Source organism: Aythya ferina, assembly GCF_964211825.1.
Source record: "Aythya ferina genome assembly, chromosome: 9".
Taxonomy (NCBI): Eukaryota; Metazoa; Chordata; class Aves; order Anseriformes; family Anatidae; genus Aythya; species Aythya ferina.
This window is the reverse complement of record NC_140305.1, coordinates 13,368,027-13,383,516: the sequence shown is the minus strand read 5'-3', so window position 1 is coordinate 13,383,516 and position 15,490 is coordinate 13,368,027. Positions and strand designations below refer to the sequence as shown.

The 15,490-nt window shown below is 40.3% G+C and overlaps 1 protein-coding gene across 2 annotated transcripts in view; it reads left to right on the top strand.

Moving 5' to 3' along the window:
* Nucleotides 1–15,490, top strand: part of PAK2 (p21 (RAC1) activated kinase 2) — a 44,728-nt gene that overhangs the window by 25,313 nt on the left and 3,925 nt on the right. For both annotated transcript variants that reach the window (XM_084529958.1, XM_084529959.1), the window contains exons 3-14: nucleotides 1,526–1,626; nucleotides 2,211–2,361; nucleotides 3,170–3,201; nucleotides 3,538–3,645; nucleotides 4,955–5,087; nucleotides 5,889–5,952; nucleotides 6,731–6,779; nucleotides 9,111–9,223; nucleotides 9,779–9,896; nucleotides 11,399–11,498; nucleotides 14,210–14,406; nucleotides 14,994–15,131. In XM_084529958.1, the coding sequence (XP_084386084.1) occupies nucleotides 1,526–1,626; nucleotides 2,211–2,361; nucleotides 3,170–3,201; nucleotides 3,538–3,645; nucleotides 4,955–5,087; nucleotides 5,889–5,952; nucleotides 6,731–6,779; nucleotides 9,111–9,223; nucleotides 9,779–9,896; nucleotides 11,399–11,498; nucleotides 14,210–14,406; nucleotides 14,994–15,131 (1,304 nt within the window). The remainder of the gene's footprint in view (nucleotides 1–1,525; nucleotides 1,627–2,210; nucleotides 2,362–3,169; nucleotides 3,202–3,537; nucleotides 3,646–4,954; nucleotides 5,088–5,888; nucleotides 5,953–6,730; nucleotides 6,780–9,110; nucleotides 9,224–9,778; nucleotides 9,897–11,398; nucleotides 11,499–14,209; nucleotides 14,407–14,993; nucleotides 15,132–15,490) is intronic.

Genomic DNA, 15,490 nt, shown 5'->3' with positions numbered 1-15,490 from the left:
CCTTCTTGCTTTCACATAAACAACTGCAAGAGGTTGGGAAGAAACAGTACTTTCCTTAAAGATGTTAAATGAGAACATTTGACAGTCCATTTGCTTTTTGGCTCTGAGTTGTGCAGCCATATTAAAGATATCCTGTTTATAATAGCCACGTCTTTCCACTGCATTGTTCAGCTCGAGGCAGCCCACATGGCTTTTCATTTGTAAGCATTGTCCTCGGTTCCCTGTCCTTCCTTTCCCGCCAGCATGAGGGAATTTCAGACAGATCCCCTGGCTCTGAGCGACGTGATGTGTGCTTGCCCCAAGAACTTTTAACCATGGAGTTACTAGGAGGTGCTGTTTTACCTGCTCTTCTTCTGTACTGAATCTTGACTTTTTGTATTTAAAAGCGAATCAATTTTTATTATTTTTTTTTTGCCAGGCAATCATAAAACGATAGGCAAGGTAGATCTTAAAACAGTGCGCTGCTTTCATTCCTTGCTGTAAGGACTGTGGCATTCTTGCTGGCCTTATGCGTGCTGTAATACATGCTGCTGATTCAGCTATCTGCTCTGTGAGCCCTCAGGCATTGCCAGGAATAAACACTCACTTTTCTTGGTATCAAGCGAGACATGCTCTGCAGCTTGCTGCCAGGGCTCTGCCTTTCTGCAGAGGGCAGTGAGGTGAAGCCTCGAGCATCGGATCTTTGCCCAGAGAGCAAGCAGCGAGTCCAGTCCGCTCTGCTGTGCTGCCAGGGGAAGTGAGCAGGGCTTGGGCTTTTGGACAAGGACAAGAGAACAGGGTCTTGAAACCTTTTCTGAGGAAAGGGAACCTAACGGTGTATAGCTGTATGTTAGATTTAGATTTAAATGGAAATGGAAGACAATTTGCAGTTATTCTTTCTTAGAAATAAATAAATCTCCAAACCAAGTGCCATACGTTATAAAACATCTTCCAAATTTAATTGAATCTAGGTTGAATCGTGCACGTGGCCTTTCTCATTATCTGTTCCTGCTTCTGTTACTTATTATGCTTACTTTTTGCCTTTTTTTTCTATGTTTAAATTAGATAATTTGGTCTAAGGCTACAAACTCTTATCTTCATCGCGGGAAGTCCTGATTTGCATTAATTACCTTGAATTGAAGCAGCCAGGCAACTGAGTTTTAACTGTCTTTAGGGTGAACTTGAGGGTGAACTGAAGTTGTCTTCAGTGTTTAATACATATTAAAATGTTCTTTTTTGAATTGTAAACACTTCATATGTGTTCCAGAGCTCCTTGTGCTCTGGGGCTCTTGATCTCTTACTTGATTGCTGCCACAGCATTTGACATTGCTGTCAATGATTTGAATGAAAGAACTTGGTGATTCTTGTGGGAAGTCTATACCAACCTGAAGATATCAAGTCACCGTGTTGTATATTTAAAAACCTCCAGCCTGTAAAAAGAATAAAGGTTACATTCGTTCCAGCTGTTACGTTTGGATTTGTTATGCTCTATTGAGACAATAGGACTTTAAGTCTATGCTCAAGTGATCTTCTAATCACTTTACAGGAAGCAAGAAAAAGGAAAAGGAACGTCCAGAAATCTCCCCACCTTCAGATTTTGAGCATACGATCCATGTCGGCTTTGATGCTGTTACGGGCGAGTTCACTGTAAGTACACCTGGTGTGGAGGTGCTGAGCAAACAGCTGTGGGACAGCGCTGTAGTGAAGCCATTGTGGGATTTCAGAATGAAGTGTCAGTCTCTTATCAAATAAATAATTTTACTGTGTATTTGTATGGCCTGTGGAGTAACAAGACTGACCTGTTAGCACTTGAGCCGTGTGTGTGTACCATCTAAAGCTTTGTATCATGTGGGGCAGCCTTTGAGAAACACTGTGGGGAAGAGAAGTACCCTCATCAGTTCACTTTCAGTATTTTTTAACACCGGTTCTACTGAGTGCTTTTGTAGTCCTGTTCCTTGTGACTGACTGATTACACCTGAAAGGTGTTCTGTCATCATGAGACAGTGGGCTGGAGCCCCTGAACATTTGAGACACTGAGCAGTCAGGAGGTATTTCAGCTGTAGCTCAATTTATATTTGATTACCCATCTATGTTCCCATTAAAACCCCATCCTACCTGTTGGTGTGTTTAAGGCTGTACCTGCTATACAGTGTGTGGAGGAAATAATTTTGTTCTCATTTTTAAATCTCTTCACAATGCTGGATAAAGGCTTAAATCATATATTATTTCAGGGAATGCCAGAGCAATGGGCTCGGTTGCTACAGACCTCAAATATCACGAAGCTAGAACAGAAGAAAAACCCGCAGGCAGTACTAGATGTGCTGAAATTCTACGACTCCAAAGACACAGCAAAGCAGAAGTATCTGAGTTTTTCTGCTCCAGGTGAGATGCACAAGGCATACTGAAGGGGGAGCTGGGTGTTTGGATCCATCTTCCTCTCTGGGGATAATAAATCAAATTCAAATGCTGAAAGAGCAAGCTACTTTTCAATGAGGAACAAACATTTGAAGATGGATCTAAAACTTACTGGAAATTGGCTTTGTCCAGTTTATTTCCTGTTTTAAGTGGAGAGGGGAAGAAATGGAACTGGATATTTAAAACAGCAACCCAAATTAATGGGCTGTGTTTATGAAACTGGCACTCTGTAACTGTGATTAATTGGTTTTGTACCAGAGATCTTGATCTTCCAGTCTGAGATTGGAACATGTATCTAGATGCTTGCTGTCTGTGAACTTGCATTTTTCTGTCTCCTGTGCAATGACACCAAAGATGCAGAGCAAGTTGTTCTTCCTAGGTCAAGAGCTGTATGGAGAGGGGCTGAGAGAATGACTCCTACAAATGCACACAGTTCCTTTATCTAGTTCTCTTCCAAATCATTTGCATTCTGAAAATAACTTAATAATAAGGCTTTGTAGTGTCCTCAGCCTTGACTCAAAATACAGCTTAAGGGAACAGAAATATCCATTTGATTCTGCTTTCACATCTCAATAAGACAGGACACATGAGTGATGCGCGATGCTGAGTTTGGAAAACTCTTTGTGGGTGCTCAAGTGAGGTGAAGAGCAAGTTGGGAAACCATCAAATTGTGCTTTCTGAGAGATGAGGAAATCTCTAAAGTGGACCATGTTCTTTACTCTGTACACCTCATTATTTTTGTAATGATTTTGTTTTTTCTGTTTTTGCTATTTAGAAAAAGATGGTTTCCCTTCAGGAACACCAACGGTGAGTGAGTTTACTCTTCTTTGTTTCTTCTCAAGCATGTACAGTGTCACACTTTCTGTATTTGTTATATAACTGATCTTGTAATATAAAACAAAATGAGATTTATGTTCTTAATCCACAATAAAAGGGGGTCAAGAAAGCATATTTCACTGGATTAAAAATATGTGAGTCTTGTAATGAAATGTAATAGTGCACCTTTTCTATCCTTTTCTTTTGATATCAGTCAGATTTTTATCTTCATATAAAAATATTATTAATAATAAAAATAAGTATTTTACACTGTGGGGGAGATGATTTTGTTTGTATTTATAATTTTTAACTTTGAAAAAAATGTAGACCAATGCCAAAGGTTCGGAGCCATCAACAGCTGTGGCAGATGATGATGACGATGATGAAGAAGCACCTCCTCCTGTTATTGCTCCGCGGCCAGATCACACCAAATCGGTGAGTGGCTGTAAAATTTACAGTGCAGACTTGCATTTCACAATATTGTGGAACTTTTTCTCCTTCTTTGTTATTGCAAAGTGTTTTATTTGTGAAGTGACCTGTTTTAAGCTTTTATGGAGAAATTGGGTTCTTATTCACATGTGCTTGCCAAGAAAATGCATAATTTGCGGATACAACTTGGATCAGAAATCTTGAAGTTAACGCTGATTAGTTTGTTGGCTTATGTTGCAGTGAGTCAGTTATGCTTGTCCTTCAACCCAAGATGCAAGGAGGAGGCTTTTTAGTCCTAAAAAACAAAGTCTAGTTTCTGTATCTTTGCACAGTACAGTAGGATGAGTGTACTGCATTTATTCTTTTTATTTGATTACAGAGTGGTAGCCTCACCTAATGTACTATGTAAGCCCACAGAAATTCAAATTTAGGATTTGAATGCTTATTTCTCCCACAAGGTCATCAGTATTAGGTGAAAAGCAAAATGCTTAAGAAGTTGTTTAAGTTTCATTGTGATTATCCTGAACTGCACATCTGGCTAGCAGAGTCCCAGGAATCCTGGTTAGCACATCTAATTTTTTGACCAAGGCAGATGTACACACTGCTGCTCTGTTGCCCACTTATTTTCACTCCAGGAGCACAAAAGTGCGATTTGTGTGCGTTTGTCAAGTCATACAGCTTTAGAATTGCCGATTTGGGCTACGTGAACAAATACAGTGTGACAGGTCTATGGTTTGGTATTGCTGGGATAGCTGTGCGTGGCTGTAAACTTGCATAGTTTTTCAGGTGCAGGTCTGCTCCAGAGGAAATGGAATAAAGTTCCAAGAAAATTCCCCTGAACCAGGGACAACTGGGAAATTCCCAGACATTTATGTGTCTTTTCATGGTGAAGCATGAGTGTTTTTCCTTTAAATCTTAGGAGTAGTTGGTCTTGCCATTAAATAGTGATTTGTTCTGTGAGACTTGGAAATTGCAGGAATGTAATAAATAGATGAAAGGGCCTTTCCTTTTAACTAGCATGGGTTACAAAGAACAAGCAAATAGAAAACCCAGAAAAAGGCTGGCTGTGGAAGTTAATCTGCTAGCATCCACTCTGTACAGGAAGCCTCTGCCTCTTTCATTTAGAGGCCAGTAAGGTTGCCAGCATCTCGACTTCCTGGAATGTAATGTTTTTCAGGTCTCATTTCTGTCTGCAAGCTGTTACGTAAAATGTTGCTTAGTGATCTTTGAAGAATGGTGATCGTTTGCAACTGAAAATCAGTGATCATAAAGAAAATGCTCAATTAAATGAGTAAATGTTCTGTCTTAACAACAGATTTATACACGGTCTGTAATTGATCCCATCCCTGCATCAGCTGGTGACACTTCTGTCGACAGTGGGACGAAATCAGGTGACAAGCAGAAAAAGAAGACCAAAATGTCAGATGAAGAGATCATGGAAAAACTACGTAGGTGTCTTTTTTTTTCAGATAAATGGATGCTTTAGAACTGCTGGGGCAGTGGGAATTAAGCTTTTGCCCTTACCCTTATTTCTGTGTAAGGGTTTGTGAATACTGTGCTTGCTTAGTTTTGTGTCAGACAGTAGCTGAGAGGAGCTGCATTCAGAAGTTTTGCTAATAGCAATGCCTTGGAGCCCTAAAGGGTAAAAAACATTGTAGTTATTTTTTTCTTTTATTTTTTTGATTAAAGTTCAGTAGTGATAATGTTATCCACATGTGCAGTATATCCATCATAATGTAAAATATTCCAGTTTCTGTTGTAGCTTGTTCCATAATCTTCTTGGAGATAATTTTTCACCACATTAATGTTCCTGTGCTTAAGTCAGGAACTGACTGGTTTCTGGAGCAGGCTAACCTCATAGATTCATCATAATCTCATATGGGGTTTTGCTGTGTGGAAGACTATCATTAAGATGAAATACTAGTGGGAAATAGCATGATCTGTCTTGTTTTACTCTAAACAAGTATAATGACTGAGACTGGGCCTTTTGTAACTGGAACTGAATCGGGAACCGTTGGCAGTTCATGCATCAGACTTCACTACATGGGCTGACCCACTTTTGGAGGTATCTTGCTCATGCCATTCCCACTGAAGGGGAACGGTGGGATTTATGCATCTTTTAACATGAGCTGACAGTCAGTGCCGTGCTACAGCAGCAAAGAATATTTCCAAAATCCACGACTCTTCTAAGATTTTATAAGAAAATGTTTTTCTTTCTTTTTTCTTTTTTTTTTTCTTTCCTTTTTTAGGCACTATTGTGAGCATAGGTGATCCCAAGAAAAAGTACACCAGATATGAAAAAATTGGGCAGGGGTAAGTGTTCATCCCTACTTGTATTCCTGGTGAGCCAGTGCTAAAGGCGATCTCTCTGATTCTGTCAGGTAGCCACCACTTCCTGAAGCAAGCAGAAATGTTGGCTGTATTAAGCAGTAATAGGCAGACGGTGAAGGCTTTACAGTGGTAGAACTTCCAAATTGTCTCTAAGTGCAAAAGCAGAGCACTGTGACTTCTCTCTGGGTGTATTTAGTCCTCTCCTTTCCCAGTAAGATGCATTCATCCGTTTTGTAACATGACTACTGAATAGCTTGGGGTTATATCGGAAGGCTTTCTGCCTGCTAAACTAACAATGCTGCCTTGACTAATTTATTGCTCTAGTGTTCCTATGGATTCTTTTGAGCCAAAAGTATATTCAACTCTAGCTTCTCCGGCTTTGATTATATGTAGCTGACTCATACTCTATACTTTCCAAATATGTCTGTTTGTGGGAGGGCTTCCCCTGGAGGAAGATGAAAAGGAGCCCCTTCTACAGAAGGGGCTTCCCAGCTTTTCTGATCATAGGGATCAGCACAAGTTGTAGGGTTTTAGGCATCTTCAGTGCAGTTTGTCTCAGAAACAAGTGTACTTCTGATTAATTTGCCTCAACTGACTGGCATTTCTATGATATTGCTTATTTTTAACAACTTTTTGATAAAGTTCTTGCAACATTGAAAGCTAACACAATTTTGTGTTTGTGATTTGTCTGTTCACGTGCATGTTTTACACAGAGACTCAGCTGGCTGTAACGTGGTTTTTTTTTTTTTTTTCTTCACAGGGCTTCAGGTACAGTTTTCACAGCTATTGATGTGGCAACGGGACAGGAGGTAAGACTGCTGTGCTCATTGCAAAGGAAATACTTTTTCCATAAATATTTTCTTCTGTAGGTGGCTGAAATAATCTGACTAGGTTTCTTTCTGTGGCTCCAATCTCTGCTGTTACCTCCCAAAAGAATGCTTGTCACAGTCATTTGTAACAGTGTGTGCCTTGTTTTGTAGTAATCAGATGATGGAAAGCTAAAAATAGAGGTTTTTTTTCTCTCCAGTGAAAAGCAGAGGGAGTGAGATGTGCCAGATGTGGGTTTTGAAAACAGTTTATCCTTCAAGTATTGTGGGCAATGGGTCCCTGGATTTTCAGAAATAAAACTTTTGGTCTTTCAACACTTCTTCTGTAGTCCTGTTTTAGTAGAGGAGATTGATACACATTATCTGTACCTTATCTGGAAATAACTTGTGCCTGTATTTTCCTTTGTTTTAATTAAAATGCCTTCTCCACATTCTGCTCTGTTTTTTCTACTTGATGCTTCCAAACCTGTCTTGAAAAGATGATGACATCAGCAACATTCTGCGTGCATGTCATCCAGGGATCATCTCTGATTCCCCAGGACTAAAATTTTAGGAGTTAAATGCTTCTCTTTAAATTCAGTTTTTGTCTAGTTTTCCTTGAAAAGCCTGAAAGTAGCCATTTGTTAGGTCACTGATAAGTAATTACCCTTTCATCAGTAACCACATCTACCAGCACTGGAGTGGGATACCACGTCACAATAAACATAACCCTTTCAATTGTCTCAGTACGATCTCTCTTAATTTGCCTTCTACACACTGCAGTGCTTCGTGTCCTCTCACTGCAGAGTGGATTTTTTGTCTGAGTTCCATTCTTAGACCTTCTCTGCTTCTTGTCAGGCAGGTGGTCTGATGGTTGATTGCTTGTGGTCTCTTCCTTTGTGCATTAAACTGATGGCATAGTCTGGCTTCCTCGATGCTCTCTGTCGAAGGAAGAGAAGGAAGCTTTTGGGGAACAATTGGGTTTGTCCGTTGGTAAGAAAAGAAGGCCAGAGGAGGATTTCATTGCTGTTTTCAGCTGCTTAGCAGGGGAAGGTGTAGAGAACATGGAGCTACATGTGGCAGGACAAGATTTAACACACAATGCCGTAAGGGGCCTTCTGGTTGGATATTAGAAGTCTGTTTTTCTCACAGTCATTTTAATCCAGCATAGGATGGGGCTTCAGAGGGGTTGTGGAGTGTCCCTGCTCCTTGACATCTCCATTCAGAACTTGGCTGGGCAAGGCCCTCAGCTCTAAGTTGGCCCTACTTTGAGCAAGGTTGCGCTGAGGTCCCTTGCAATCTTAGTTATTTTGTGATTCTGTGCCACAAGTTCCCATATTTTTTAATGCCTTTGCCAGTGTGTTAGTGATTGTTTCTGTGAGATCGCATCAGTCCTTGTGTTAACACTCCAGTTTTAGTCTCATGGATAAGTTATCTTGTAAAGCTTCAAACTGCATCCTTAGTTTTACAGCTAACTGAACAGACTTGGGACAATTCTTCTTTATTTTAGAGTCTGGAACACATGCCCTAGTTAAATTATTTCTTGGACAAGATGGTTCTTTATCTTTCCTTCTCCCTCTGGGATAGTTTTTTGTCTTAATTGCTTTGGGAGAGTTTTCCGGTCTTTCTTTTCCCCAAGAGCATTATGTCTCACAACATTTTCCCTATGACAGTCACTACAGGCAATTGATGTTTCTTTACCAACCTTGACTACCACAATACCTTTTTATATCTTGCTGGCAGATCATTTCAGTTCTCTGTTCCTGAGTTGTCTCTCAAACTTTGGCTAATTCTGTTGCTTGTACCGTGATAACAATTTACTCCTTATTTTGCTGTAGATTCAAATGTTCCCACTTCATTGTTTGATAGTTTGCTGCATTTTCAGTGCTTATTCTGTAGAAGTGTTCTTTCAGTCTTTTCTGTCCACGCTGTTTTTTGCAGCTCCTTCTGCCTCCCAGCATTTTCATGCCCAAACACTAATCTAGTCAGAAGAAGATGGAAAAACAAATTGCTTTCCTTGCATTGGAAGGAAACTCTTAGTTGCTATGAGAATCTGTTCTGCTTTAGGCCTGTTGATAAAAATTTGGGCAACTATCTTTTTATCTCCTGAAAGTTTTGTTTGCTAAATTTGTGGATCTTTTCAGCTGCTGGAGTATGGTGTTGGCTATAAGAGAGAGTTGTACCCTCATAAATAAACAGCCTGCCAGCTGTTCCAAACTCCCTAATTCTGTTATAGAATCTCTCACCTCTCCTATGCTTCTATTGTATTTAGAATGACTGCAAGATTTTGATACTCAGGTTTGAGTGATGGCTGTTTCATTTTGTCCTCGTCAGGTTGCTATCAAACAGATAAACCTGCAGAAACAGCCCAAGAAGGAGTTGATTATTAATGAGATCTTGGTAATGAAGGAGCTAAAGAACCCCAACATAGTCAACTTCCTGGACAGGTAAATGAAGACAGCTGTCAGATTCCTTTGTTCTTAGGGGGGGGGTTCAGAGGTTTTAACTTGATATTCTGGTTATAGACTCAACCTTTCTGTATCTCAGAGTCTTAAAAACAAATGACTGTATTTAGAGTGACTTTTTTTTTTTTTTCCCAAAGTAATCTTTTATGGGGAAATGGTCTAATGATTCCGTAAGAAGCCTTCTGTCATGAATGCAATGTTGCATGTAGTTGTAGATCAGTGGTGGACAGGAGTACAGCTGGAAGATACTGTGTTCTGCATGAGATGTGGGATGTTGGACCTGATGATCATAAAGGTCTTCTCCAACCTAAATGATTCTATGTTATCCTGCCCAGTGAGGTAGTAAGAAGCAGCGGGGTTTTGTTGTCAGCATTGACATTTCAAGTTACTTACCAGAAATCAACTTTCTTTACGTTTGCCTTGAAGTCCTTGCAAATAATTTCCTTGACCAGAAGTCACAGTGTTCTTATCAGTCATTTTTCACTCCTTGATCTCTCGTGATGGCAAACAGGCGTGCTTTTCATTTTTCGTTTGTAGTTACCTTGTAGGAGACGAACTGTTTGTGGTGATGGAGTATCTAGCTGGAGGCTCACTAACAGATGTGGTCACAGAAACATGCATGGACGAAGCACAGATTGCTGCTGTTTGCAGAGAGGTAAGAATTGTATTTGATGAGTAGAGGAATGAAGGTGCATTCTGTTCACTGAGGTTTTATGGTGCATGTACCTTAAGACTAATTGCAACAGTTGCGTTCAGTTAGGAAGAATGCACGATACCGAGAGCAGGAATCAATATTTAAATTAGAAATATGCACAGAAAATAGCAAAATGAGTCTAACTCAGAAAATTGTGTTTACAACACAGAAGAACGATACCAATTTTGAGCTGGATGTTTGAGAATATTAAATGATGGAGCACATAAAGATGAACTTGATGCAGACTGTCCCTGTCTTGTTTTAGTAGCTATTTTCATAGTATGTGAAATCTGTAGCTCTGCAATGGTTAAACTTTCTTTATGGATTTCTCATGAAAATAATTCTCCAGAAAATTATAGCTGGTGTAATTTTAAGATTTCAGTATGGTATCAGAGTTAAAAATAGCTGATGTCACAAGTCATCAGTTAATTCTGACCTGAGTCAGTGTGTCAGCATCCAGCTCAGGCTTGATTTATTACGGCAGAGGGGAAAGTAATTGTATTAACTGCTGTGCAGGAGAAGCATAGACATTTAAAAGCTCATTTGGCTACATTGGCATGACATCTGCTTTTGATGATTCACCCAAAGGGAGGGGATGGAAAGCAAACTTGTACATTAACATGTACGGACAGGTAATGATTTCCTGAGAAACCACAGCTGGAAGCAGAGAAATGAAAGTAACTATGTACAGTAACAATAGTTACTTTTTCTGAGGAAAAAAGTCTAATATTGAGCTACTGGATTTCATGGGAACACTGCTGCCCAGAATGTTACATACCCTTCATTCTGCAAATCCGTACTACTTTACTAAAGCAAACGAAGGCACAAAACACTTGCTGGGGATCACACCCGTGCCAAGTTGCAAATGGTAGATGTTCTGCTTATATTAAAAGAGAATATCTTATATGTATTTTTGCCTTTTATTCTCAGATAGCAAAATTAAATTTCATTGTGATTTTAGGCAGAAAGATTTTAATCTAGAAACAAGCAAAACCAATACTAGTGATGTTCATAATGAAGATGTTGTACAGCCTTTGCTGCGGTAAAGGTTGCTTGCAGGTTGAGAGTGAAGCATTCTTGTTGATGAAACTTCAGGCTAAAAGGCTCTCGTTTAGTCCCTTACAGTTCCTGTAGCATGAACTTGTTAAAATGGCTTGTACCAAAATTAACATCTGTGATTTTTTGGGAACATCTTGGATGATGGCTGGGTAACAAGGAGAAGAATTTCTGGGTTTGTTAAGACAGCAGAGAATTTCTCAGATTAAATCATCTTTGACCTCATGAGATCTGGAGGGTATTTTTTTTTAGCACAAGAGCTTCCTCTGCTGGTTATTCTAAATAACACCTGTTACATTTTTGTCCTCAACACTGTCTGAGGGTTAAGCATTGCTTTTGAATTTATATTCACATAGAGAAATTGTTCTTCTGTATGCTGATTTATTTTTTTTTGTTCCCTCATCCAGTGCTTGCAAGCACTTGAGTTCTTACATGCCAACCAGGTCATCCACAGAGACATTAAGAGTGACAACGTGCTGCTAGGAATGGATGGATCAGTTAAACTAAGTGAGTACCAGAAACTTGTTTGTGTTCTGTTTTCCTTTTCCCAGTAAACTTTGCTTAAGAGAGTGTACATCAGTAGGAGGAGAGCTGACAGAGAAATTGAGGTGCATTTTTATTGGATACGAGTAACAGAAATTTATTCCATGTTATAAAGTGTGTAACTCCCAGGTAGGCAACATTGAAACTCCGAGGGCCCTCAGACTAGGGCTGAGAGTGTTACTCCGGAAGGATGTTGAAGCAAGCTTGTTGCCACATAAATATTGGTAAATATGAAGTAACTGGCAACGCAGTGAAGCAAAGATGGAAATGATTGCAAGAGAAGAGCTGCAGCTAACTGCAGTTGCTTTGCTCATCTTTTCAGATTGCCATGACTTGCCTTTCATGTTTTGCCCTTTTCATTAGAAGGTCACTAATGAGAAAACTGTATATTATTAACCGTTTATATTGCAGTTTAGTCTTACGCTGCGCCTGTCCTGGGTCTCCTTTTCTGGGACTGAAAGTGTAATACACTTTCATTAATAAAATCATGAAATGACAAAAGAAACTACTTGCTTTTCAGGTAACTGTCATGCATGCATGAACTTGTGTACAGTAAGTCAGTTTCTGGTGTGTGTAAACATGTGTGGCAATAGAAATATATTGAAAGCATGTAAAGTAGTGCTCAGGATCGTTGAGAGAGAGGGGCATTACCTGACTTTCTGGTATATGGGAATGTACAAAGCATCAAATGACCAAAGAGTTAAGGCATGGTGTTTTTAGAGTTGGTTAGGAGTTTGAAATGTCATGAAAATGCATCCCAGCAGTATTCCTTACTCAGGTGGTTTACAGTCTCATGTCAGTTATGAGAAGGAGTTTGAGGAAAGGTTATGAGCAACCTGGCTTGCTGAGCAGCATTGTTGGATGTGCTGTTGGATGTGCTGCTCACTTGTTTGTTTTAAAGGTGTTATGTGTTTATGCACAAGTTGAATGGGTTCAGATGCTGATAAGTGAATAGTTAAAACAGAGGGTGTGTCAGGGACGAGTTAGCCGAGGAAGGCTCAAAAATCAAAGAGCTGTGAATGCAAAGAAGAGCATTGTGAATGGACAGGGTAGCAGCCTGTGTAAAGAAGCACTGGCCCCAGCAGGAGAGTGGGGGAAGACAAGGAGGGAGAGACAGGCAAAAAGAGGAGTTAGCTATAAAATGTGCTATGTGAAGGGGAGGTATTGTAATTGTTTTGTGTTGAGAATAGCCCTTTGCCTGTGTGGTTATAGAGCTTCTACGAGTTGGTTAGGTGGATGGTAGAAGTTGCTCTTTCTTCAAGCTCTTTTTTTTTTCTGGCTTCTGGCAACAGGAGCAGGAAGAGTGGCCAACCTGCCTGTTACCTGAGCACTTCCTAGGGCTGTCTAGAATTTAGATACATGATGTGGTAATGTCTCCTAGAAGGAGACAGCACCTAGTAGAGGCTGTAACTCACGCGTCCTTCCCAGAAAGAGGATTGCTGTAAAGCTGCCTTCACCACTAGTTCCCTACCTATACTACTGGCTAAACTGGGATCTACATCTTGCCTGTGTTTTCTTTCGTGGTGGGATGGTGCTGAAGGCCCTGTTGGTAGGTCAGGAGATACACACTGCTACTGCTTCTCTGGTGTGTTTGTTGACATAGGCTGTGCTTTGAGTTGGGTATGACACCTCCTGAAAGGCCTGACTGGAAGAAATGCTGGCAAGAAACTTTGCAGCTTCTGTAGGTTTGCTTTTTTTTTTTTTTTTTTTTTCAGGTAGCGTTTTAACAGTTGGGGCGGGGGTAGTTCTGTGTTACACTGTCCTCTTGGTACAACTTAGCATTTCCAGAACTGTGGCTCTTTTGTCAGTACTGCTTGGCATAACACTTTCAAAATTGATTCAAAATTTAAAATTATCTCTCTTTCTCTCTCTCTCTCTCAAACTTAGTGTCAATAATAAGGTAAAATCTGGTTCCTGCCTTAACTGTGTTCTTATTGATGCTTTACATGCCTGGGAAGTGGGAGTGCTGCAGCTGGATAAAGTAACATGATGGAACATGCATTGCTGCTGCACCTGAAGGCTATAGGAATAGGTGACTTTTCTTGTTTTCTTGAGTGTGGTTGTTCTCTTCAGTAGTTACCTTGTGGAAAGGTTTGTTTGTCTAGGTTCCTTCCGCTGAGTGGGGTAGCCTTGTTTCTATGTCTCTGTCAGCTGTAGTACCTGTATTTGATGGCCAAATTGCTGTGAAATGCTGAACTCAGTAGCTGCAGAATTAAAATCTGTTTAGCAGGGCAGAAGCTATGGTTTGTAGATTCATGTTACTTCATTCAGGCTGTATAACATATTTGCTGTACACAGAAGAGTTGCCTTTGGTGTTCTGCTTGATTTCTTGTTTTGGCTGCTACCAGTCTAGGAATATTGAAGGAAGGACTGGGCAAAATACCGTTCTTCTGCAGGATAATGCTTATGTCCCTACTCCAGTGGACAAAAAGCTTTGCCTTCATTCAACAAAAGTCTGCCCTGCTTAAACACCTTAAGGTTTTATACCCATTTTGCACACTCAAGTTTGTAATATGGAGAATGTGGTGGGGAAGAAAGAAAAGTCCCCTCTCCCTCCCAAGCCCCTCAAGTGTGGAGGAGTATAATATATGTGTAGTAATAGAGAAGTCTTCTAGGAAGTCCGCTTACACGGGATGCACTGATTTAACTTCTTTTTAAATTCTGTTATCCTACAGCCGACTTTGGTTTCTGTGCTCAGATAACCCCAGAGCAGAGCAAGCGCAGCACTATGGTTGGAACTCCTTACTGGATGGCTCCTGAAGTGGTCACACGGAAAGCCTACGGCCCTAAAGTGGATATCTGGTCTCTGGGCATCATGGCTATTGAGATGGTAGAAGGAGAACCCCCGTACCTCAATGAAAACCCCCTGAGGGTAAGAAGTCCAGACGTGGCTAGAATTATTTGTGGGTGTTTACCATGTGAATATTTTAATGGACTCAGTGTGATTCTTGATAGCATTTACGTTAAAAAGAAATCAAACCCCAAAAGATGACGAGCTTCAGTGGAGCAAGAAAATTCCTCCCAAAAGAATGACAACTGTCTTAAATGTGTACTCAGCAGTTCTTCTGTTCAGAAGACAAGTGAAGCACAGCAATTGTACCAGCTTGTAAACTAAACAAGTAGACTTTGTGTTCAGTCTCCTGTGCTAGTTTAGGGAAGGTAAATCCATTAGGTTCTGAAAAATGCTGTTTGTGTCAGTCTAATATTTTCTTTGCCAAGGTATGTAGATGTATCTCTTAAGTATCTGTTGCCAAAAGATTTTGAATGTTATTTTGCTACTAGCAAGAATAGGTCGCAGCTACCTATAACTGGCATTCTTAAAATTCTTCATCTCATCAGGGGGAGGCAAAGTAGGCTGCAGAACCCTTTCTTGTCTAGACTAAGGAATTGCCTGTAGGCGAATCAGTATGACATCTTTTAAAGACTTGGCTTGATTATACGATATTTCTCATTTTGCAGGCTTTGTATTTGATAGCAACTAATGGCACACCAGAGCTGCAGAACCCCGAGAAACTATCCCCAATATTCCGGGATTTCTTAAACCGATGTTTGGAGATGGATGTTGAGAAAAGAGGATCAGCCAAAGAATTGTTACAGGTAAGAGTCAGCTTCTATCACAGCCTGAGATATGGAGGCCACTTGTAAGGTGTGCCTCTGATAAATGGCAAGGTAGACTTGACGCCCTCTTCTGTTTTGTGTTTTCCCCTGAGGACTCCAGGGGAGAGTAATGTGGGAGGAACCACGGTCATCAAAGATCGTACTTAGTCTTTCTGACAGTAGTCTGTGCCATTGTTCTGCCACTGCTAAATTATCCAGTAATTTTTGAATTTACTGTAAGAGAGACATTGAAGTGAGCACAGTAGGACTGAGGGAAGGCATTTGACCAAGGAACCTCTTTGTGGTGCATTACTGGAAAAGAAAGGCTGAGGCTCTTTTGGGAAGAGAAGGAATGATTA